We start from the raw sequence: 20,805 nt of genomic DNA, 5'->3' as shown, positions 1-20,805 counted from the left end.
AGACCGTAAGTAACTCAGTGCTAATAAAAGTGACACTCTTTAAGGGAAACACACTACGCTTTAGAGCCTGATCACCAAAGAGCCCAAAATCATAAATAAAGAAAGAAATCATGATTGTACTCATAAACGGCATTGCCTTTGCCAAAATCAGACAAAACAGAAAATCGAGTCCGTTATTGAGTATTTCAATGTTATTGAATCGTTCGTTTGGTATCATGTTCTATCTTCGGTCCTTTGTTACTAAGAGAAATGGTATAATTAGAAAATGGAATCACATGGATTTCTCATTTTTTACCTCTTCTTCTTTATATTATTATTGGAAACGTTTGCTAACTAATATTTAATCTGTTAGATGGAAAAGTCTATATTCTGGATCTATCTATGCTTCTATTACGTTTTCAGATCCATACCCTAGAGAAATTGATTTTGAAATTCTAACATTAGCCTTCATAATATTGGTCGAACAGTACCCTTACAATGTTGATTCTGAGTATGTGAAATTAATAATAGGGTATACTATGCTTTTACCATCATCCTATGAAATTTCCTTTACTTTTGGTAATACTATTCCATTGTATGATCCTTTAGGTAATATAATTAACAAAAAGATGATATATGATATGATTGAGCAACTTGTTAGGTTAAATGGTGAGAAATACAATGATGCTAAGGTTAAAGGTGTCTTTATTCGTGTCCATTATGAATCTAAGGATTCCCTTAAACCATTAGACTTTCCAAATATATCATATGCACATCTAATGGGTATAATTAGCAGTGTTATTATGAATTCTGATATAGTAAGTGGTAATATACCCGAAATGAAATCACTTTTGTATAAAAAGAGTCGTATTCCCTCTTACATAAGCTCTATCAAAGGTAATAAGAAAGGATGTTGTCCTTTCATTGTAGCCGATCGAGAGACTGTAGTCGAAAATAATGTAAATATTCCTTATGCTGCGGGTTACTTAGTAGTGAAGTCGATTCAAACCTTTTTCAGTGAAAATCACATAAATTTCTATCCTATCTTTGGAAAAAGGAGTGAGAAAATGTTCTTTGAATTTTTCTCTAAGTTGGAACAATGTGTTAAAAATAGTAGTCTTCATCTTAGAACTGTTTATTTCCATAATTTAGGCAGGTTTGATGGGATTTTCATTCTAAAGTATTATGTAAATCGTGGTAATAAATATAAAATCAAACCGTTGTTGAGGAATCATAAGATTTACAAGTTTAAAGTCTATCTTGGTGATCGGTTCTTAGTTCGTTTCAGAGATTCATTAACATTAATGCCTAGCTCTCTTGAAAAATAGACATTATGCCCTTAATTAGGATCCAAAGGATCTATTCCACATGAGAAATTGTCTTCGTCTAATCTACTGTTGAATAGTGTGGATTTGATAAGCTATCTTTGCCAAGATATCCTTATCTTTGGTGGTGTGATGTTGAAGGCTCAAGAGATTAATTGGTCTAAATACCCTATTGATATCGAGGATGTGATGATATTATCATTGCTTTCACATAAAATCTTTCGTAAGAATTTCTGTGATGATAATACCTTTCATATCAATATACCTAATAGGAACCAAGATACTTTTATTAGGCGTAGCTATTATGGTGGTCATATTGATGTCCATAAGCTTTATGGTGAGAATCTTTATAATTATGATGTGAACTCTTTATATCCATTTATTATGAAATCCTATCCTATGCCTTGTGGTATAACAGTTTGGAAGAAAAATTTGAAGAGCGTTGGATTGGATAGCTTGTTTGGCTTTATTAAGGCCTATGTTGTATGTCCTACTAATATCACGTCCATTCTTTCTCTATGAAGATCAATCTGGTACTTGACTCTTTCCTACAGGTAAATTCATTGGGGTCTTTTATAGCGAAGAGTTGAAGTTTGCGGGTGATTTAGGTTATCGTGTAATTCCTCTTAGGGGTTATTTGTTTGAGAAGAAGTCATGTCCTTTCGAAGGTTTCATCTCAAACCTCTATGAAAGAAGACTCGAAGCCAATAAAGATGGTGACGAAGCTATGACATTTATTTATAAGATTCTAATGAACTCCCTCTATTGTAGATTTGGTATGAATCCTGAAAGTACAGTGACAGAGATCTGCAATCAAAAGAAATATGAAGAATTGATGAACATGGATAATTTTCAATCTGCAGATAAGATTTCCGATCATTACTATATAGTATAGTCTCTTACATTACAAATAGTAGCTTTCCTGACGACGATGACTGGAAACCTCCTAAGATGTCGCCTGTTCAATTATCTGCAGCTATAACGGCATGTGCTCGTATTCATATGTATCCATACATTTCCATACCAGATTGTTACTATACTTATACTGACTCCATAGTTCTAGGAAGTCCTCTTCCTGAGGACGATATCTCTTCCATTGAATTGGGTAAGTTTAAACTCGAATGCCATGTAAAGAGTGGTATCTTCTTAGCACCTAAAAGTTATATGTTAGACATATAAGATAATAGGCATATAATAAAACACAAAGGTCATGTTAAAGAGTTAGTGACATCTAAATAGTTTAATGACATATTAGCATATCAATCTATAAGAGATCAGATCCCCACTATAGCGAATTTCCGAATAGATAGGAAAAAACTCCAGATTGGACGAAAAGATATACTAATCAAGCTAGGACTACCACAGAGTACGAAAAGCGATATGTTTTATGATTCAAATAATGTATGGATATACACACGACCTATAGTTTTTGTAGACTTAGGAAATCGAGATGCTAATACTATTTTAAAATACGAATTATTCAATAAACATAAAGAATCAGTAAGCTATGTGAGCAGGCATTTTAAGAATCAGTAAGTCAGTCCACTGCTGAAGGTAAAAAGACTACCGATGGTAAAAAGACCACTACTCTCTACAAAACCAAGGATGAGGCTACGAAGGAAAAGGCTAAGGCTAAGAAGGTTAACTTATTTGCCTGTCTCTTCCTCTTATTCAAGATAAGAAAGGAACTTCATTAGAATGAATTCCATGTTGGTTATGCTATCGAAAGCACTTCGTTAGAATGCATTTCCTACTCATTCAAATACCAACTATTATCAAGGAATTGATAATAAGGATTACACAAGAGGTCAGGATTCCAATCCAGAAAGGTAGGGAAATTCTAAGGATCCGGAAAAAGGACAATAAAAAAGAAAAGAGAAACTGCTTCTATCAACCTTTCTTCGAATAACAAATGAAACAACATTGCGAACATAATCCTTATTCTTAGTAGAAGATAAAGAGAAGTTATTGAAAAAAAGTGTTCAACAACTGATTCTCCTCCTAGTGGAGGCTACTCACTCACTTTAGTCTAAATCCTCTCTTTTCCAATATAGAGAAAGTTAGTACTTCTAGCCGACCGTAATAGCCTCACTTCGTTCATAAAGAGCTTAGCAAGCATCTAAAATATAACTGGTAGAGATTTCTTTAGGAGATGAAAGACAAGCAATACAGTCTGGCAATGTAATTGTTGATGTAGTTCCTTCTACGATTGGCTTAGTGTAAAGTGTACTTGAGCAGGGCATCCATCTTTCTCATCTTGGGAAATTTCCCTAGGTCGACTCATTGTCCGGTCTGCTTTCTCTGTTCTACAACCCACCCATAAGGGGTTAGGGAATGATGGGCGAGGCACCTATCACTAGGGATTGCCCATAGACGGGTTTCTAGGTACTGATGATTAAGGCCATTCCTTTAAGTTGGGAATCGTGGATTGGTCATACGAGATCCTAGAAAAAATGATTTAAGAACACTAGGGCTAGGAAGACATTTGCGAAGCCTGTCTAGCATTGCCCTGTTTGAGGATCAGATCATCGTGACCCCATGGCCGATTGTGGGTTAATCCACCCCAAGTTCAAAGCTAACCTGGAAGGAAATGAGAGGGAGGAACCTATTTCCAGCACGAGCCAATCCGATAACGCAGAATGATATCCTTTGAGCCCAGTGGTGTGGTAAGGTCCAGTTATTTACACAGCCTTACACCACAAGGCTATACAACCTAGATATGCTTGATGCAGTGCCTTATGGTTGAACTTTCTCCACAAAGTTCCTATGAAAGATTGATTTGGTTGATTTAGAGGGAACCCTTCTCCTCGGACGAATCAACCCCTTGTCCTTCTTTCATTGATAATCTTTCAATTCAAAGAAAGAAAGTAGCTCCTTTATTACATTACGCAATTAGCAGGGTTTTGAAAGTGTGAGGAGCTAGGCAAGCAAGACTTGTACAGCACTGTAAGCATTCCATCTGCATCAGGCCAAGAAATCCGACCCTCCTTTTCCAGCTCGTAAGGCATTAGACGCCCAAAAAAGCAGAATAGATCTATCCGCGGGATAAGAGTTCTGACTTAGAGTAGCTCCAGACTTGTGGTCTGATAGGTAAGTCTAGGCCAGAAGATAATATCCTATTCCAGCTCTTCTGGGAGACCCTATTTTTGTTGTCTTCTTAGGACAAGAGACCAGAAAAGTCCAAGGATTCACCCTCGAGTTATCCTCTTCCGCCGGAGTTAGACCCTGCCCTATTCCAGCTCTTCCTGATCTATTTATTTACCGATCTTCTCTTTCAAATCCCGAAGTTCCAGAGTAAGGATTCACAGCAGAGGTTCATATTAAGTAAATAGACGGGCAGTCAAGAAAAGCAAGAGAGGCGGGTTTTCTCGTCTCGGAGAAAGATCTCATAACAAGTTAGGGGTCTTAGATAAAGAATGGGAGCTAGCATCAGTCATTCCCTGTTTCCTAGGTAAGGAAGAAGCTCAACTGAGAAGGATTCACCTCCCTTTTCAATAAACCTGCTCGGCCATGATAATTTTAAAGTTCACAGCGCAGCACTGCTGGCATGAAAGTCCTCGAGAACTCTATCTGGAGTAGTTACGGACGAGTCAAAGAGAGTCGAACCATTCTTGTCTGGACAAGCACCGGATTAGGCTAAGACATTGAAGGTGGCAAGTTATTTACAGGTCTTGGGGAACTTGACTCATTTGCAGCTACAGCTCCTAGGGGCCTAGTTCCGACTCCTTGTTGAGATGTTGGGAATTTCCCAAGGTCAGGAAGTCCACAAAAGTAGAAGTCTCACGATCCGTCTTCAAAAGACCCCGAACTCTAACTCCCAGATTTCTTATCGAAGTATCCTAGCTCTCTATCCCGTTAGCATAAAGAGACCAGAACAGATGAAACTCTTCAACTAGAAGGATTCCCCTCCCCATTTTATTAAGCAATTGGTCTCACAGTAACTACTAGGCCTCATCTCAGTGGTCTGACCCTTTTCCGAAGAGGAGCTACTAGTTGATCAAGCGGAACTCCTTTGTCTTCCCCTTCTCAAGCTAGTAATAAGTGTGCTGCCCTCCAATTCGGAATGTTGATACCTTGGATAAAGTGATTGGGGATCCTTTTCGCTCTCATTCGTTAGAACAAGTCCTAATGGGCGGCCATGCCAGGCTCTATTTCCCCTATTTCCATTGCAAAGATGTAAGTCCTCTTCCGGATTCTCGGATATTTGATTGTGCTTTATCATTCGCGTGAGAACCCTTTGCTTTTGAAAGCCTTGATCATCCGTAGGAGAGTATACTTTCAAATTGGCTATAGAGAGCTACTTTCCTTTCCATGCTTCATTCATAACATAAAGGGCGGTGAGAAATAGAAATTTAAGAGGGAGTAGCGATCAATAATAAAGAGGTTGGCATTGTCTCTTCCATGCCAATCATCAGTTATGGATCCCCGATCTTAGTACGATTACGTAGGATCAAGCAAAAAGGGAATTCGTGATCCCAGTAACCGCTCTTGGTCTTGATTATTGCCGTATAAGTAGGGCCCTACCAATTTAGATCTAAAAATCGATACGATAGTTAGTCATTTTCATTTTGATGCTAGAGGGCTTGAGTTTTAGCTCTCCACTCGACGAGAGGGAAAGTTATAAGGCTAATGAAAAAGATTGAGCTCAATGTATAGATCAGAGTAAGATTCATGTGCTGCATCTATTGAGGGACCCGCTTCACATCCATCCGAGATACCAGAGACCCTCTATCATTCAGTGAGATCGCTCCTTAGCTCTTTAAACTGAACTCAGTCCAACCCCATAAGGAAAGCCTCTGAGGGAAAGAATTTAGAGGGGCCGCATGTTCTATTCTCGGATGTCAAGAAGGAAAATGAACCTACTTTATTAGCTCCATAGAGGCATGAGCAACCAGATCCCCTTACGATAACACACTTATGCATGAAGACTTATGCTCCCATTATGTCGGGTCTTATTAAGACTCTAATTGAACTCTTCCGCGATGGTCTAAAGCCTTTATTTACGGGCTGCTATCCGTCTTCAGCCATCATTACTGTGCTGCTAAGGGTAAATTGCCGAATCAAGGCCAGAGGGTGACCCCTAAGATTGATGATGCTCCTATGGAGAAAGGTCTATAAGCGATCTGCTTAGCTTCAAATCCCTTCATTAGACGCATTGAGCCCTACCCTTAAAATGAAAAGTAGATCTCACTGCTTAGCGAGTAGAGAGTAAGCACTCTGATTATGCTACTGCCTTGGGAATGCTGACTTGAATACGCTATGATTTGAAGCTTACTCAACTAGGACCTCTTGTCTTTCTTTTCCTTAAGGATTATAACGCGATTCAGTAAGTCGATCCTAATACCAGTGTAATGGAGTGTCTAACCCCATCCCCAGGCTTGATACAAATAGGGTTTCAGACTTAAAGAAAGCGATTTGGGGAAGGGAAGATAGAATAATGTCTCCCTGCTAGTTCAATGAGTAAGGGATAAAGTGCGAGATCGCTAAGGAATGAGATAGAAAATAGCTTGACTAGGTTTGACTTATCCGCCATGCATTTCTTAATAGGCTTTCACGAATATTGTGAGGAAGCCTTAGCTCTTAGCCAGTGTAGTTAGCATGCTTAAGCCCCTATCTTTACCTCGGAAGAGGGCTGTCTCAGTCCCTCTATCTTATGCACCAGTAGGAGTGGCTTTCATTCTCGCTGGAGCGATATCAACTTGACCAAAGGGAGAGGAGAGGATTGGAGATGGAATCGAGGTCGACTAAAAGGAGAGTAGAGATTATGTACGTAATCGCTTTAGTGAAGCTTACGGGGAGTTCTCATCAAATCGAGCTCGAGTGATATGGTAAGAAAGCCCAGGAGTGGCGGATGATTTTCTAGCATAACCTTAATTAGGAAATTTTATTGGCTATAAATAGAGCTAGAATCAGAGCTATTGGAAAGATAAGACTCTTCTATCCTTTGCAGATCTTATGCCGGCGGGCTAGTGCTTGCAGTCTGTGGGTGTGCTGGTGAGTGAGAGTGCCCAACCAAGACTGCTATTCTCCCACTTGAAGTTCGAGATTCGCTATCGCTTTCGAGTTTGAGCGACTCACCCCTCTTGTCACTTAAAGGGAAAAGTCGTTGAAGCGAGTCTAAAGAGTGCTCTTTGAATGCTACTACGCATCCTTACTAATAGTAGAATAGTGGATGGTAGGTTTGGGTATAGCAGGACTTGAACCTGCAACCATAAGGTTAAAAGCCCAATGCTCTACCAACTTAGCTATACACCCCAAAAAGATGTAATAGTCAATAAGGATTGGTGCGGAAAAGAGGGCGGCCGCTCTTCTTCTCATCATATTAGAGGGGCTTGGACTGTAAAGCCGACCTTACTCAAGAAGCACCTTTATTAGCAAGGTTGCTTATTTCCACTCATTGAAGATTCTATATGAAAAAGAAAGAAGGTCAACGGGGGATAAAAAAGTTGCTCTCATTGACACCATCTACGAGAAGGTGAGGTCTCTTACTTTCTATCCGCCATACGGTTGGTTCGCCATAAAGCCTTAAAGACGGATAAAGGGAGGAACAGTTATCTATGTAATTACAGTTTTTGTTGGCCGTTGTTCCAGTCGAGCACTCTCTTTTCTTTGTCCAATTTTGTCTTTCCAAAGAAGACTAACTTCTAACCAACCTGCGAAGGGTTGTGAGTTTGGACCAGGTACGAAGAAAAAATAGATATCTATGTACGGGAGTTGCCGGCCGGCAGCCTCTCCACTGTTCGAGTGCAATGCAGTGGTGGTTGGTTCCGATTCGACAAGGGTAGAATACCTGGTCGAAGGTCCAGTATCAGGCGTGTTTGTTTTTGCTCCCGAGCGAGAACGAGAAAGAGGCAATGCACCATGCTTGCTGCTACGTACGTTGACTTGATGGATTCATCCAATTGAACCCACACTCAAAGGAGGACCACAAGCTTGGGGCTCGACGATACAGAAAGTATCAGCATTAAGAAACTTCTTTTCTTGGGGTTACGAAAGAGCCTGAAATTCATTTCTTCATTTCTAAGTCGACTAAAAGAGGGACCACCCTTCTCCTGGGGATTATAAGAAATATCTGATCCTTCACCTCTAATGTGACACGTTCCCTCTCAGTTATATGATCAACGGCATTAGTCGGCTACACAGTCGGGCTCTTATTCTTTTGGGGAGGCTAAGTCATCCCCTCTACTGATCAAACCCTGAGTTCGGAGGTCTTTGTCAACATGTTACGAGGCTCCAGTCTTTGGCAGGTCACCATTACTTGACTTAGTAAGACAAACATCTGGGCAAGTGAAAGCGCAGTGCGCCTGGTCCTATCGAACCAGCTACTTCATCCTTGGTGCAAATGGCTTTCTTTTTTCATGATATACCAATCAGAATGGGGGCCTACCTACGTACATGATTGATAGAATCACTACATAGGGAGGGGGGTCAACTTCATGCGGGAAAAGCATGAGTGCAATTTGGTCTTGTGGTGTATTCGTTTGTAGTGAGTAGGCCTCTTTCTCGTTAATCAGTTCGCCTCTGCTCTATTGAAAGGTCTCTATTCCTACGGCAGTTTTGTCAACGATCGCGTCTCAGGCCGGATTGACTAACCTAACCCTGGAAGGGGGCCTTTCCATAGTTGGGTGCTCTGCATTAGTGTAATTGACGAAGGCTAGGCTAGGTTTGGTAATACCCAAAACAAATGAAAAGAGATTGGGGTCGATAGTTGGCACAAAACTTGATCCTCCCAAAAAAAGGAGCAGCTGGGTCGAACTTTAATTATCGAAATAAGCAGGGCCCTTTTTTACCAAGTCTACCGGATATAAGTTGATAGAAGGTTCAACTACCGTTGGATTGCACAAGACGGTGCCGTCTCACTTCGAGTTTCTTCCTTTGAAGTCAAATATGATGATACGCTTCGGCGATGTTACCTACAAAATCAAAGGCCTGCGAGGCACTTGAAAAAGTGGTCAGTGAGGACTCACTCACCTACTCCTTCTAATAGTTTCTTCTATCTACGGAATTCAAAAGGCAAACTGCCGCGCCGGGCTATAAGATAAGATACAGCTGTTGTACTACTTGACTGGTTATAAAATGCTTAAGTAAGAACTGGAAGACTCTTGCATGTACGTTAATCCTTTCTGCTATTGGTGGACTGTTGCATTGAAAGGCTAACTGAAGCAACGTTTTTAGCCCGCTTTTCAAACGTTTAGCTTCTCCTAGCAGCGGGCGACAAGGCTATGAAATAGGATAAGTCACCCTCAGGTCATAATAAAGTCTAGTATGACATCGGTAGGAAGATAATGCAGCTAAGCTGAGACTGGCTTCTGAGGCAATTCAGACTTTACTTTACTTGCTTCCTCTTTCTAATATGATCTTTTCTCTTATTTAAGAAGTGGAGTATGCTGGTATGTCATAATAAATCTTAAAAACTGGATCCCCGATAGCTTCAGAAGTGGCAGCAGTGGTATCGTATAGTTGAGGGAGGGTGCTTTTCTATTTGAGTTTAGAGAAAAGTTCTTTCAAACCATCGGCACTCGTGTACCATTGCGTAGGCCGACATTGACTACCCCATTCTTTCTCGATGCGGATCACATCCTAGTTTTGTAGTCAAGGGGCGAAGGGCAGAGAGTTCCGTGACCCAGTGCTTTGAACCAAGATTGCAAAAGAATAGGAATCGAGTGAAGAAGAAAATAACTTAAGTAGAGGAAACAACTCGTTATTCAAATGCTTTCTCTAGTTCGCTTGACCTTGTTCAAACAATTTCTTTTTCTATGGTTACTGTGGATTAACTTCTTTTGGAGTGTAGCAAAGGAAGAATAGCTATCCTTTCGTACCCTTGCAAGGGAATATACTTCTGAAAGATGACAAGAAGAAGCTTTTTTCTCTTGCTTGTTCGGTTTGCCCTTATGAAGTCGTGAACTCTGCTTTTGCGGGTACTCTGACCGTTGAAGGAACAAGCGCAATAGCCATAGAGTAGTCAATACCCGTATAACGGAAAATTGATTTAGGAGAGAAAGATCCCAGCCTAAGTGATAGAGTGGCCGAGCCAAGTCAAACTTCGCTCGAGAGTCAGGAAAGCATGGGGGGAGATTCGAGTTTACAGGAAAGATCAGAGTAGGATTACAAGTCTTTGAAACTAGCTACTAGAACTAGGCATTGAAACATACAATTCTGTTATGCCGAGTGAGATGCCATGGCTCTCTAGCTTGGAGACCGATTCAAGGGCAAAGGTAGGAGCGGCGACAGCAGGGATTTGGTAATTAAGACAAACTAGGATTCGTTCGCAGACGCTTTGCGAGAAAGAGAGTCCAGTGATTGGGGAGGGGTCAATTTAATTATGAAGATACTATCTTCTTTCTAATAGAAATAGAATAATATCAAATCACAAAGGCTTGAAGCTATTGTTCTAATGTCCCCTCCTCAATCACGCTCTTAGGACCAATGAATCCACGCCCGGGTAAGATCAATTATAAGGAACTCCACTATCACTTCAAATCTGGAATGGAAGGCGTTAGTGTTTATGCTTTTATTCTTTATAGCTTGTTGTAAAGCGAGCATCAAGCTCTAGCTTTTGGTTTATACTTGACTGACGTACCTCACTTGCTTTAAAAGCAGAGTAATGATCGACCACTAGCGGGATGAACTTCTTTTTTTAGCGTCTTTGTGACAAAGCTCAATCCATAGAAGTGCATTCCGCCTGGAATGGAATTATGGACTAGACTTTCACCGGGCCAAGCGTGCTTAGGAACAAAGCGGATAGAATCCTTCTATTTCATGCCCTACCCTAGCCTAGTTGAATCATACTATGCGTCTTTGCCTGTTTTTTTTATAGTAACAACGGATAGAGCTTAGCGCAAAAGAGGTATCCATTTCATATAGCCGTCAAGCTAGATTCATCTTTGTATTCTATTCCAAGGAGATTCGATTAAGTCAGATTGGTTCTTGACATTGCCATTTCAAAAACACTATTCAAGTGAAGTGCAAGATCCATGACCCGACCGCTTAGCCTCTATAGTGGGAATACCGGAATTGAATTTTCCTTTAAAGAAGGACTTTCAGGTAAGCATGCATAGCTTTATGGGAAAGAGAATAGAAGGAGTAGGTCCACTTATAGTATCAGTATCCCTCTATCCATATGTCTTGCATTGCTTTGCTTCACTAGAGCTTATATAAAGCGTAAATACGAAGAATAGAGAGAATTTGTCTTTATAGTGCAAATGGAATGACTTTACTACCATTAAAGCTTTCGGTTCAATTCTTTTTTGTTTGAAATAAAGGCTTGTTATCGACGAATAAATAAGCTCTTTCTACTTTGCCCTAAAAGCTCGTCCTAAGGAAAGCGGTTTTCACATGAGAAGATAACTTAAGTTATATTTATTATAACTAAAGCGATAGCAACTAATAAACAAAGTGCTCGACCGTAGAGAACGAGCGAAATAAAAGTAGCGAGTTAAGGGTTTGGTAAGTAGCAGAAAACTTAGGTATCTTTAACCAGGGTGATAGACTTACATTTTTACAATGACACATAGCTGGAGTGCCCTTCTATCTTCTATCCTCTCCTACCTATTATGCCAAGCCTTTCTGGGCCAGGCCAAATGATAGAGGCGCATGAGATTCATTCGGGTTCTCAGCTAGCTGCCATCTGGAGATCTTCCTGCTTCATTTCCAGATAACTGAAATGAGAGGTGCCCAGAAATGCAGAGCCCTTAGACCGATTTCAGTACTTGACTTCAGTTCGAGTACTGAAAGACGTGACTAAATCAAAACCTGGTACTGACGAGCTACTCCTTACGAAAGATGGTGAGAAACGCGACTTCGTACCCTTCCCTAGCTCTTGAGCTAATGAGTTCAGGAGTAGTTGAGTTCTTACTTCCTACCAAGCTATGTGACTCTATACCCAAACGAGCCGAATTGAAGACTTGAAAGGAGAAAGAGAACCCTTATTCATCTAGAAGTGACTGAACTAGCCTTTGGGCTTAAAAAAGCGCTCTCACACATTCACTATTTGTTTGTATTTGTCGGCCTTACTAGCGCTACTGCTAATGTCGGCGTGAGGACTGTTTATTTGATACTTCTATCCTTTTGGAGTCCTAAGGACTGTAGCTTCTTCTGTTATAGCATTTTTCAACCTCCCCTCGGGAAGTACGGTAAGAGGAATAGCATATCTTCTATCTAGCCTTAAGCCCGGTATCCTTATTGCTGCTACTTTGATTTATCCCGAGTCGGAGCTGGGGCCAGCGTCTATTAAGAAGGGGATAGCCGGCTTATTTCGCTCCTAAATCCATTTACCACGACCAGGAACAACTGCTTCTATGCCCCATAAAATATCTTAAAGTAAAGCAGTCATCAGGCCAGAATGCATATGGAATCAATGTGATGTTGTACTTTATAAAAAAATTACAGGCATCGTATGAAAGGATTTCGCCCGAAACCAAGGGATTGTTGTTTGCACTATTTTATCAAAGGGATCTGTGTCACTGTCACTATGCTTAACACACGAAATTAGATGCATCCACCGCCGGATAAGCATTCCACTCAATAAGATAAGAAGGAATTGGTACTAGCGGTTCAATTCCCAAGTGATCTATTATCATCTGTTTCTATATAGTAACATCAAGGGGGTGGTAGTCTTTCGTTTTACATCCCCCCATGGAAACCAAAAGATAAAAGGATTTAGAATAACAAACGAAAATGAAACACTTCATCTCAATGAAAAGGATGGCGATCGACATGATATATTTGTTCACATTCCAGGCGAAGGTCATAATTTGCAGGAACATTCTATGGTGTCAATAAGAGGAGGTAGAGTAAAAGATTCCCCAGTTGTGAAATGTGACGTTGTACCTGGTCGTTTAAATCATATCTTTTTCAGTAGAGAAGCCGGAGCTGGTCTTTTCAATGGGGGAAAATCCACCGGGGGATTTAGACCCGCCTCGGCAAGTTCAAGAAGGGGCTGGACTTTTCGGCGAGGGGACATCAGCCGCATCAAAGTCAGTGTCTCCGGCTTCTCCGTCGGGCTCCCTTCTAGGCCATGCATCCTCCGAAACAGATTCGGACAAAGAACGATTCCTTACTCCACCACAATCTGTCTCGTCCGCGTCGTCTTCCTCAACACCCTCTAGTGAGAATTCCACTGATTAGTTGGACTTTCTCTCCAAAGAAAAGAGGGTCCTTTGGACCAATGATTTAATTCATTCTCTTTGCAAACGAGATGGATCCAGAGGGTAAGATTTGACATATTCCCGAAAGAGAAATCCTAGATGCTTAAGGATCGATTCCCCCTTCTAATAATAAAAGAGATGGAAAATCTTAGTGAAATTTTATGGGGCCCATGGCCCAGTTACGAAAAGAGCGAAAGAACCTCTATCTATACCCGCATTTGGAACCTTCTCGAAAAATATAAACGACCAAAAATTGGATATTTCATGAGGTATAGTAACATGGAAAGCTACTTGTAGTTTACTTCATATAACTCTTTTTTCTTTTCAATGTTAGAAGTAATATATTTTATTTATACAAATTATTTCTTTTTTTCCGTTTTGAGTGTCAATTTGGTGGGGGGTTATGGCAAGTGGTGTAGTTCCTCAAAAAAGGAAGAGGACAAGGCCCTAACGATGGGGGAAGGAAGAATGGGTATGTGGGCTTCTTTCACTTGAGTTGTGTAGAGAGCATTATGACCTAGCGCAATTATCTTTTTTCTCTTGAATTTTCCCTTCCTTAGGAAAAGAATGAATTAGGAGTTAATACCACCAATTAGTCCTTCATTCCGATTTCGAACTCTTCAACCATCTTTTAAAACATTGAAACCACTCTACAAAGTTTCAATGAATCCTGTGCAATCAAGTTCGGTCAGGACATTACGTTGAAAAAAATCACGTGGAATTACCTTCTTTAGCTCGATTGGTAAAGGCCGCAATTCCTGACTAATCTTAGGAAGGACTTGAGTCAGGGCCAGACTACTTCCTTTTTCCTTTCTAAAAAAAGTGCAATGGCTAACTCGCACATTCAAACTTTTAGCCTAAAAGGCTCTAGGGGAGGGCAATGGCAATAAAGAAATTACCATAGAGCGATGCTCGAAATTGATCATGTTGGTTTTTCCTAGTAGCCATTCTCAACGGAAGTACGAACATGGTAAACAGAAAAAGCTGGCTATCGACTACTATCTGACTCTCAATGATAGAAGGTAGCCGACAAGGGGGCAAATCCCCCGGGTCAAAACTTTCTTGAGAAGACCTGAGAACGACAAGAATGATCTTTGGCCCCCGCTATTCTCTCGCAAAACCAATGTAAGACTTTGGAGCAAGTGAAGTTCGGTATGTTTACCATTATTGGAGGGTAATCTTGCAAGTGTTCTGCGAACGAGCAGTGGAAAGGAGTGGGCCTGCAAAATTGAATGGATTGAATCAAAATTGTTAGTTAAAAGATCGGCATAAAGGAGAAGGCATTAGCAATAGCTAAAAAAAGAAAAGGGGAATAAACCCATCTAGTAGCCGAAGCCTTGAAGAGAACTTCAAATGGTGTTAAAGGGGGCATAGACCGCTCGTATATAAAGAAGGTCTTATCTCGGCAGAAAATGTCACAGGTAAGGTGAATATCTAGGCTTACAATAGGATACATCTTCTAAATCTTACTTTTAACAGAAAGGGATTACCTAGTCCTGTAAGGAGAGGGATTCTAGTGAGATCGACTCTTGGTAGGAAATCGTCTTTACATCTCTAACTTGTTGGCTTGTTTGGAACGGAAGCACTAATACTAATTGCTATGGAGAGCCTTAAGTAAGAAATGGCAAGGACTAATTAGAAGGTGCAGAAACAAAACACCAGGAGAGGTCTGGAGTGGAGACTATCCTTCAATGTCTTAGCACTCCTAAGTTAAGTAAAGACAAGTTATCCATCGGCTGGAAATGCTTCCTAAGAAGAAGTAACTGAACTGGCTTAAAAAGACTAAGAGATTGATTGCAGTTGCCCTCAGAAGCGACTAGGACTAGAATTAGGATCTATTGGAATGGAAGAGTTAGCCTTAGGACAAGAAATACATATATTCTAGTTACAACACTTAAGGCAGTAATTGTAGCTGCAAAATCCCCATCCAATGCACTAGCACTAGAGGATACCCTTCCCCTATCATTTTAAACCCCTAAGACTTATTATGTATGGTATGGGCTTAGACTGTTTATGCATAGTCTTCCACCACTTATTCATAGGCACGAACTGGCTGGCACGACATCAATTGAAACTGGATCTGCAACTAGAAACTTGGCACTTAAGTGGAGATTCAGTAGATGCCTATTCTATGACGAAAAAGATGAGTACATAGTAACTTCTTGGAGGATTAGCCTCCAACTGATCTAATTATAATATTGCCACGTCATGCGTCTGTCTAGCTTCCTAAGGTATAGTGCTCCAATCACATCATAAATATCTACAACTAGTGTAAACCCATATCCATAGCTATAAGTCTAAGTCTAAGGCTAATCTCTTGAGTTAGGAGTGGATTAAGCTGAACTCTAAATTAAGCTTTATCCTACTATGACCACTAGAAAGAGCACTAAGACAGAATAAATAGAGCTAATTGGATCAGGTACGACTACTGGATCGAAAAGAGAAGGGGCTTCCATGATAGCACAAGTAGCAATAGCCCATCCTTTACCCGGATGGCTAGTTTAAGATATTAAAAAAAGCACTGGCTTATCTTATGGGATGTAACCTTTCTTTCACTAGATCTATCTGGATGTATCCTCTGGCATGGAGAAGGTTTTTATTAATACAAACTTGCTTACTCATTTCATTCAGGACTATAATCAGCTATCAATATTTAGTTGCTATCTATCCCCAGATCCTAAACCGCCATTGAGTCTCTCATGTTTAAGCGAAACTTTACCTTATTTACTTGCTTTGGTGCTATCTCTTTGTATCGTATAGATAATTCCTATAAGTGAATAAAGGTAGAATGCTTAGCTTAGACATGAAAGGATAAAATAAAAAGTTTCTCTTATACCTCAGGTATATCTAGCTTCACTAACATGAAGGAATGTCTACAAGACCTTTTTTATACTGAAAAAGACAGTTAAGTATAGCCAAACTCACATGAGAGGGGGTTACCCTTAGTTTTTATTTTACTATTTTCAGATTGGTCTCTTAATTGAAACCCTAATGCACATATGCAGCCTATATGAATACATTGTAAAGTGAACTTTTATTTCAAGCCAGGGCTCTTTCTCAGTAGCAGGCGCAAGAGAAAGCTAGCATCAATAATTCTTTCTTTCCTGAGTGAGTTAGATAAAAAAAATTAAAGAAGTTTCTCCGTAGGGAAAGATTTCTATAGGAATGCGGTCAACTAAAGACTCGGAGTTAGGAGTTTTTTTTTAGGCTGAGTTAGGAGTTAGGCTTTTTAACTCTTTATCAATTTTTGGACATGAAACTCAAACCCTTAAGGCAATTGCCTTTTACCTTTATTCATTATTAAATAATATGCTAGCGAGCGGAATAGCTATTATAATAAGAAGCTACAGCTTTACTCGAAAAATGATCTATCTTTGCTCAATGAAAAGTCTACACGCATCGTCAAAGAAGATAAAATGTTGTTACCTTTTGCAAATGACGACAGTTGGCCGATTTCTACTTTTCTTCAGGGTGAGAGGTTATCTTGATACTTGTTTTTTTTTCTATAGTGAGATCCTCTAAGAATGAGAATGTTGTTGTTAGAGTAGTCTGCCTATAGTCTCATTCATTGACGTAGATAAGGATTTTCTTTGTTGACTACCTCCTTATAGTGCGAGAGAGAGAATGCAAACATAAGATACTGTTTTACTCAATTCTAGATGCACTTGTATGCCTGCAATAAAACTAAAATTTCCTCCTCGCTTCCTTAAATGCATATTTGACTTCGTCAAGCAATTCCCCTTCAGCCGGTATTTTCGCGTCCTACAGTCACATTCTTTTTTTTGGAAGGCGGCGAGCTCGAGTCTTGTCATGATCGCGTAGCCAAGTTTAGTTTGGTGTAGTAGTAGGCAGTTAAAGTAGCTACCCAGATCTTTATCTTTCATCTTTCTTTGCTCCTTCTGATAAGATCTAAGTATATGGTAACGATGTAAAGGCCTAAGTGCAATTCAATCGCCCTGTCCTCGCTAACACATACCCTTTATTTGTCTATTTTGAAGGGCAGTTTAGTTTCTTTTCAAGAAAGAATCTCTTATCGACTCTATAGAGAAAGCGGCGCTCCTTGGATTTTTGAGTTCTTGGCCTCTATTCACACTTACACATCATATGCTTGTGTGGATAGATGTTGTATGGCACGACGAAGCTTTGCGACTATGCCATTCTTGGCGACGATGATCTTAGCTGCTTGGCGGTGTACCACCGATTGGGAGCCATTTCCGAAGAAATCGTTAAAGGCAACTGGCCGAGCCTAGTAAAAAGAGGTTTCCAAAGTGAAAGCGTTTGAAGTTGAATATTCTTCCGCGAGGCAGGGCCCTTCAAGAAGGCTTTATTTTGTAAAATACTTTGAAGTTTGGACGACGGGTTGATCCATTGTTGTAGATGAGAGAGTGGACCACTTGCAATATCCTCCTTCAGCACCTTCGGAAAGCGCCGCCTTACATTCAGATGGAGAGTCGGGGTCGAAGAACTAGGTTTGTTGCTACTACTACTTCTACTAGAAGTACCATATTCGGGCCGCCTGAAAAACGGCACTCTGTCTTGTGTGCTCTGAGGAACTCCAGCAACAAACTAGACTTGTACACTCCTGACATCCCCTAACTTTGGCAAGGCAACAAATAAGTAAGCTCTTAGAGCTTCTTTAGAAAAAGCTACTCGATGGATTAAGCCTCTGCTGTCCTATTTCAGTCTATAGGCTTTGGTTTAGCTTCAATCTTATAAGTTTAGCTTAGGTCCATCAATCAATCTCTCATAAACCCCTAAGATGAATCTATATGGGGCATTGTGGTAGGCCTAGCTTGTGTAGGCCATCTTTCCCCTATGGTTTCACCCATACTTTAAACTCTTGTCATTACATTAGGCCCGAAATTCCTTGTAACGCTCTAAGAGGGTAGTGAGGCTTAGATTCCATAGAGTTCAACCTGCATTGGGCTTTAGTTAAGCTACATCCATTTTAGAATATATCTTTTATGTAGCCCAACTTATAGAGAGTTCTGTCACTTGGTCTGAGCCTATTTCTTATATTCCTATGATTGTACAGTGATGGGTTTTCTAGGATTAGGTTTCTATCTTATATCATGTTGTGCTAAGCTCATTTCTCTTATTAGGTGTTGCCTTTTGTACTCTATGGACGTTCAGATTGCATAACATGAAAGTCATTCATTATCCACACATGTCATACATCTTTCATATAGGATGATCTTAGAAAGCACCTATGTGTTGGACATTTGCATGATACAAGTAAACTATAGCCTAGAAAGAAGCAGGCAAATCACTCTAGGGTAAAATAGAACCTACCTCGGAAAACTACTTTATAAAACAATTATTGCATATCGACATCGAAAGTGGCCCAAACCTAGGCTCTGACGCTTCCTGTTGAGTAGACAATTAAGACTTAAAGTTCGTTTACACATACGAGAAAGACAATATAAAGAATGAGACTAAAGCAACTTTTTTAGATTATATTCTTTGATATAGCAATAGCATCAACATGACAATAACATTACAAATCGATATACGCATTTATCCCATCCATCAACCGAGAAAGACACCTACGTTACACTAATAGGAGCGCGCTTCTTTATTAATAAAAAATACATTATGAAATGAACCAACATATAAAAGTGGGCTTGTCTGCTCATTCTTTGTGTTCGTACATTTATTCATTATTGCAATACAAATATTACCACCACTAGAATAGGGATGGAGAGGATTCGCGCCGGATGGAACAAGGCCTTTTCAACCATATACTATTGTTGCTGGAATGAAACACAGCCTCGGAACATAATTATGCTGCTTGCTGGGCCGTGATGGTGGAACTGGCATTTTTGGGGGGAAGAAAGCGGCCCCCTTTTCCTTTTGCGGCAGAGTGGGCAGCATCGCTTTCCCTCGTGTAGCTTTGATGCCATTTAGAAACAACACAAGAAGAAAAAAAAGCAATATTTCGCGGATTCTTGCTCTGGAAATTGTAAAACTGTAGGCATCAAGGTAAGGGACCGAGATTATATACTGATGTAGAAGCGGAATCAAAGGGGTTGGTTGAAAGGCAAGAATAGCGTGATTGGCCAATTGGTTGGAAGATAAGGACAACATGATTGACTGGTTGCGGGTCCTTTGGATCATGGGCCACAGCTACTTGGGTAGAGACCGATGAACATCATTTCGATAGGCCGAGGCTATATGGGCTTAGGCCTTTTGATGGCTGTCATTTTCTGGGCTATTTTGAAGGGTTAAATAATTTTGTATATAAGAAATCAAACAAGATTAGATGGAGTCTAGCCGGACAAGCAGACAATGGAGAAGAATCCCTTGATCTATTCTATGGTGAGTTAAGCGCATCTTGTGAGTCAAGAGAGGGATCAGATCACGATGTCGTAGGCTAATCTTCGCGCGCACCAACGCGCCTAAGGAGGTAACATGTTCGACGTCAGAACCGATCTCTCAACTTGCTTGATGAGCGATCCGCACTTATAAGCAAAGTGGCGATAGCTTGCTGTACTTCGCGCACAAGAAAAGCGATCGAATAACTAGAGGGCCACTGCAATGGCATTAATATGGGGTCTATAGGACGAGAACCCTACACAAGCTGAGATCCTTTCGTGCGCACGGCGTACCGAAAGGCATTAGCAACTTTGTGACGGGGGCGACCATGGATTAACTAAGAAAATTAAATAGCTATCATGAAAAAATATGGATTTAACGGCTCTTTTTAAAACTCGTGTTTTTTGCCTAAAATTAGCGAATGTGCGACAGAAGCCCTAAACTAGCCACGCTAAGTACGTATGCAATAGCGCAGGAAGAGCCCATACCCTATATTTTGAAACTAGCTCTGAATCAAAGAAGCTAGCATAGCATAGCGAAAAGATGCTCAACAATATTTGTTCCTATAATCTTATACAAGATGCTCAAATATTTCTGAAGACTATATAATTAATCAATGCTACACTCATTGGTAACAAATAGCAGGAATCGCATACAAAAGTTCACAATAAGTATGCCAATCCACCCATGGAGATAAAGGCACATCATGAGAAAGAAACTCTAAATGAAAATGCTCGACGAAGGGCCAACATTAAGGCGCATTAATTAGGCTTTGAAAGTCACACAAGAAGGCTATTCGATCGACAAAACTAAGGAATTATTGCGTGCTGAAAAATGGACTTTTCTTTTTCGAGTAGAAGGGCAGCATAAAGAATCTTGCATCTATCTCGAGTTGCTCCCTTAAGCGATCTATCCCTGGTTTTGTGACGTCAAGTTTTCTCTATTCTCATAGCTCGGGCTCCTATCAAGCTTCGCTTCGCTCATGATAGCGGCATTATTGGGGAAGCAAGTCGCTCGCTAGTGCACCTCACCCAAGGTTC

At 40.4% G+C, this 20,805-nt stretch overlaps 1 protein-coding gene and 1 non-coding gene across 2 annotated transcripts; one reads left to right on the top strand and one right to left on the bottom strand.

The window, feature by feature from the left end:
• The first annotated feature begins 110 nt into the window (after positions 1 to 110).
• Positions 111 to 2,199, top strand: LOC126667097 (DNA polymerase-like). The gene is made up of 4 exons (XM_050360066.1): positions 111 to 252; positions 403 to 1,242; positions 1,327 to 1,641; positions 1,859 to 2,199. The coding sequence occupies exons 1-4, from the start codon at positions 111 to 113 to the stop codon at positions 2,197 to 2,199; spliced, it is 1,638 nt and encodes a 545-aa protein (XP_050216023.1).
• Positions 2,200 to 7,486: 5,287 nt separating this feature from the next.
• TRNAK-UUU (transfer RNA lysine (anticodon UUU)) lies at positions 7,487 to 7,559 on the bottom strand. Its single transcript has one exon. It is a non-coding gene; the product is annotated as a tRNA-Lys (tRNA).
• Positions 7,560 to 20,805: the final 13,246 nt, after the last annotated feature.

The sequence above is a fragment of the Mercurialis annua genome, linkage group LG1-X (assembly GCF_937616625.2).
Source record: "Mercurialis annua linkage group LG1-X, ddMerAnnu1.2, whole genome shotgun sequence".
NCBI classification, from domain to species: Eukaryota; Viridiplantae; Streptophyta; class Magnoliopsida; order Malpighiales; family Euphorbiaceae; genus Mercurialis; species Mercurialis annua.
This window is presented reverse-complemented; position numbering and strand designations above follow the sequence as displayed.

What these genes read in the sequence shown, in the direction of transcription:
- LOC126667097 (XM_050360066.1), top strand. Translation starts at nt 111, where the DNA reads ATGATTGTACTCATAAACGGCATTGCCTTTGCCAAAATCAGACAAAAC. An exon ending in CAAGTTTAAAGTCTATCTTG is followed by an intron (nt 1,243 to 1,326) that starts GTGATCGGTTCT and finishes GCCCTTAATTAG; the next exon opens with GATCCAAAGGATCTATTCCA. An exon ending in TGATGTCCATAAGCTTTATG is followed by an intron (nt 1,642 to 1,858) that starts GTGAGAATCTTT and finishes TCTTTCCTACAG; the next exon opens with GTAAATTCATTGGGGTCTTT.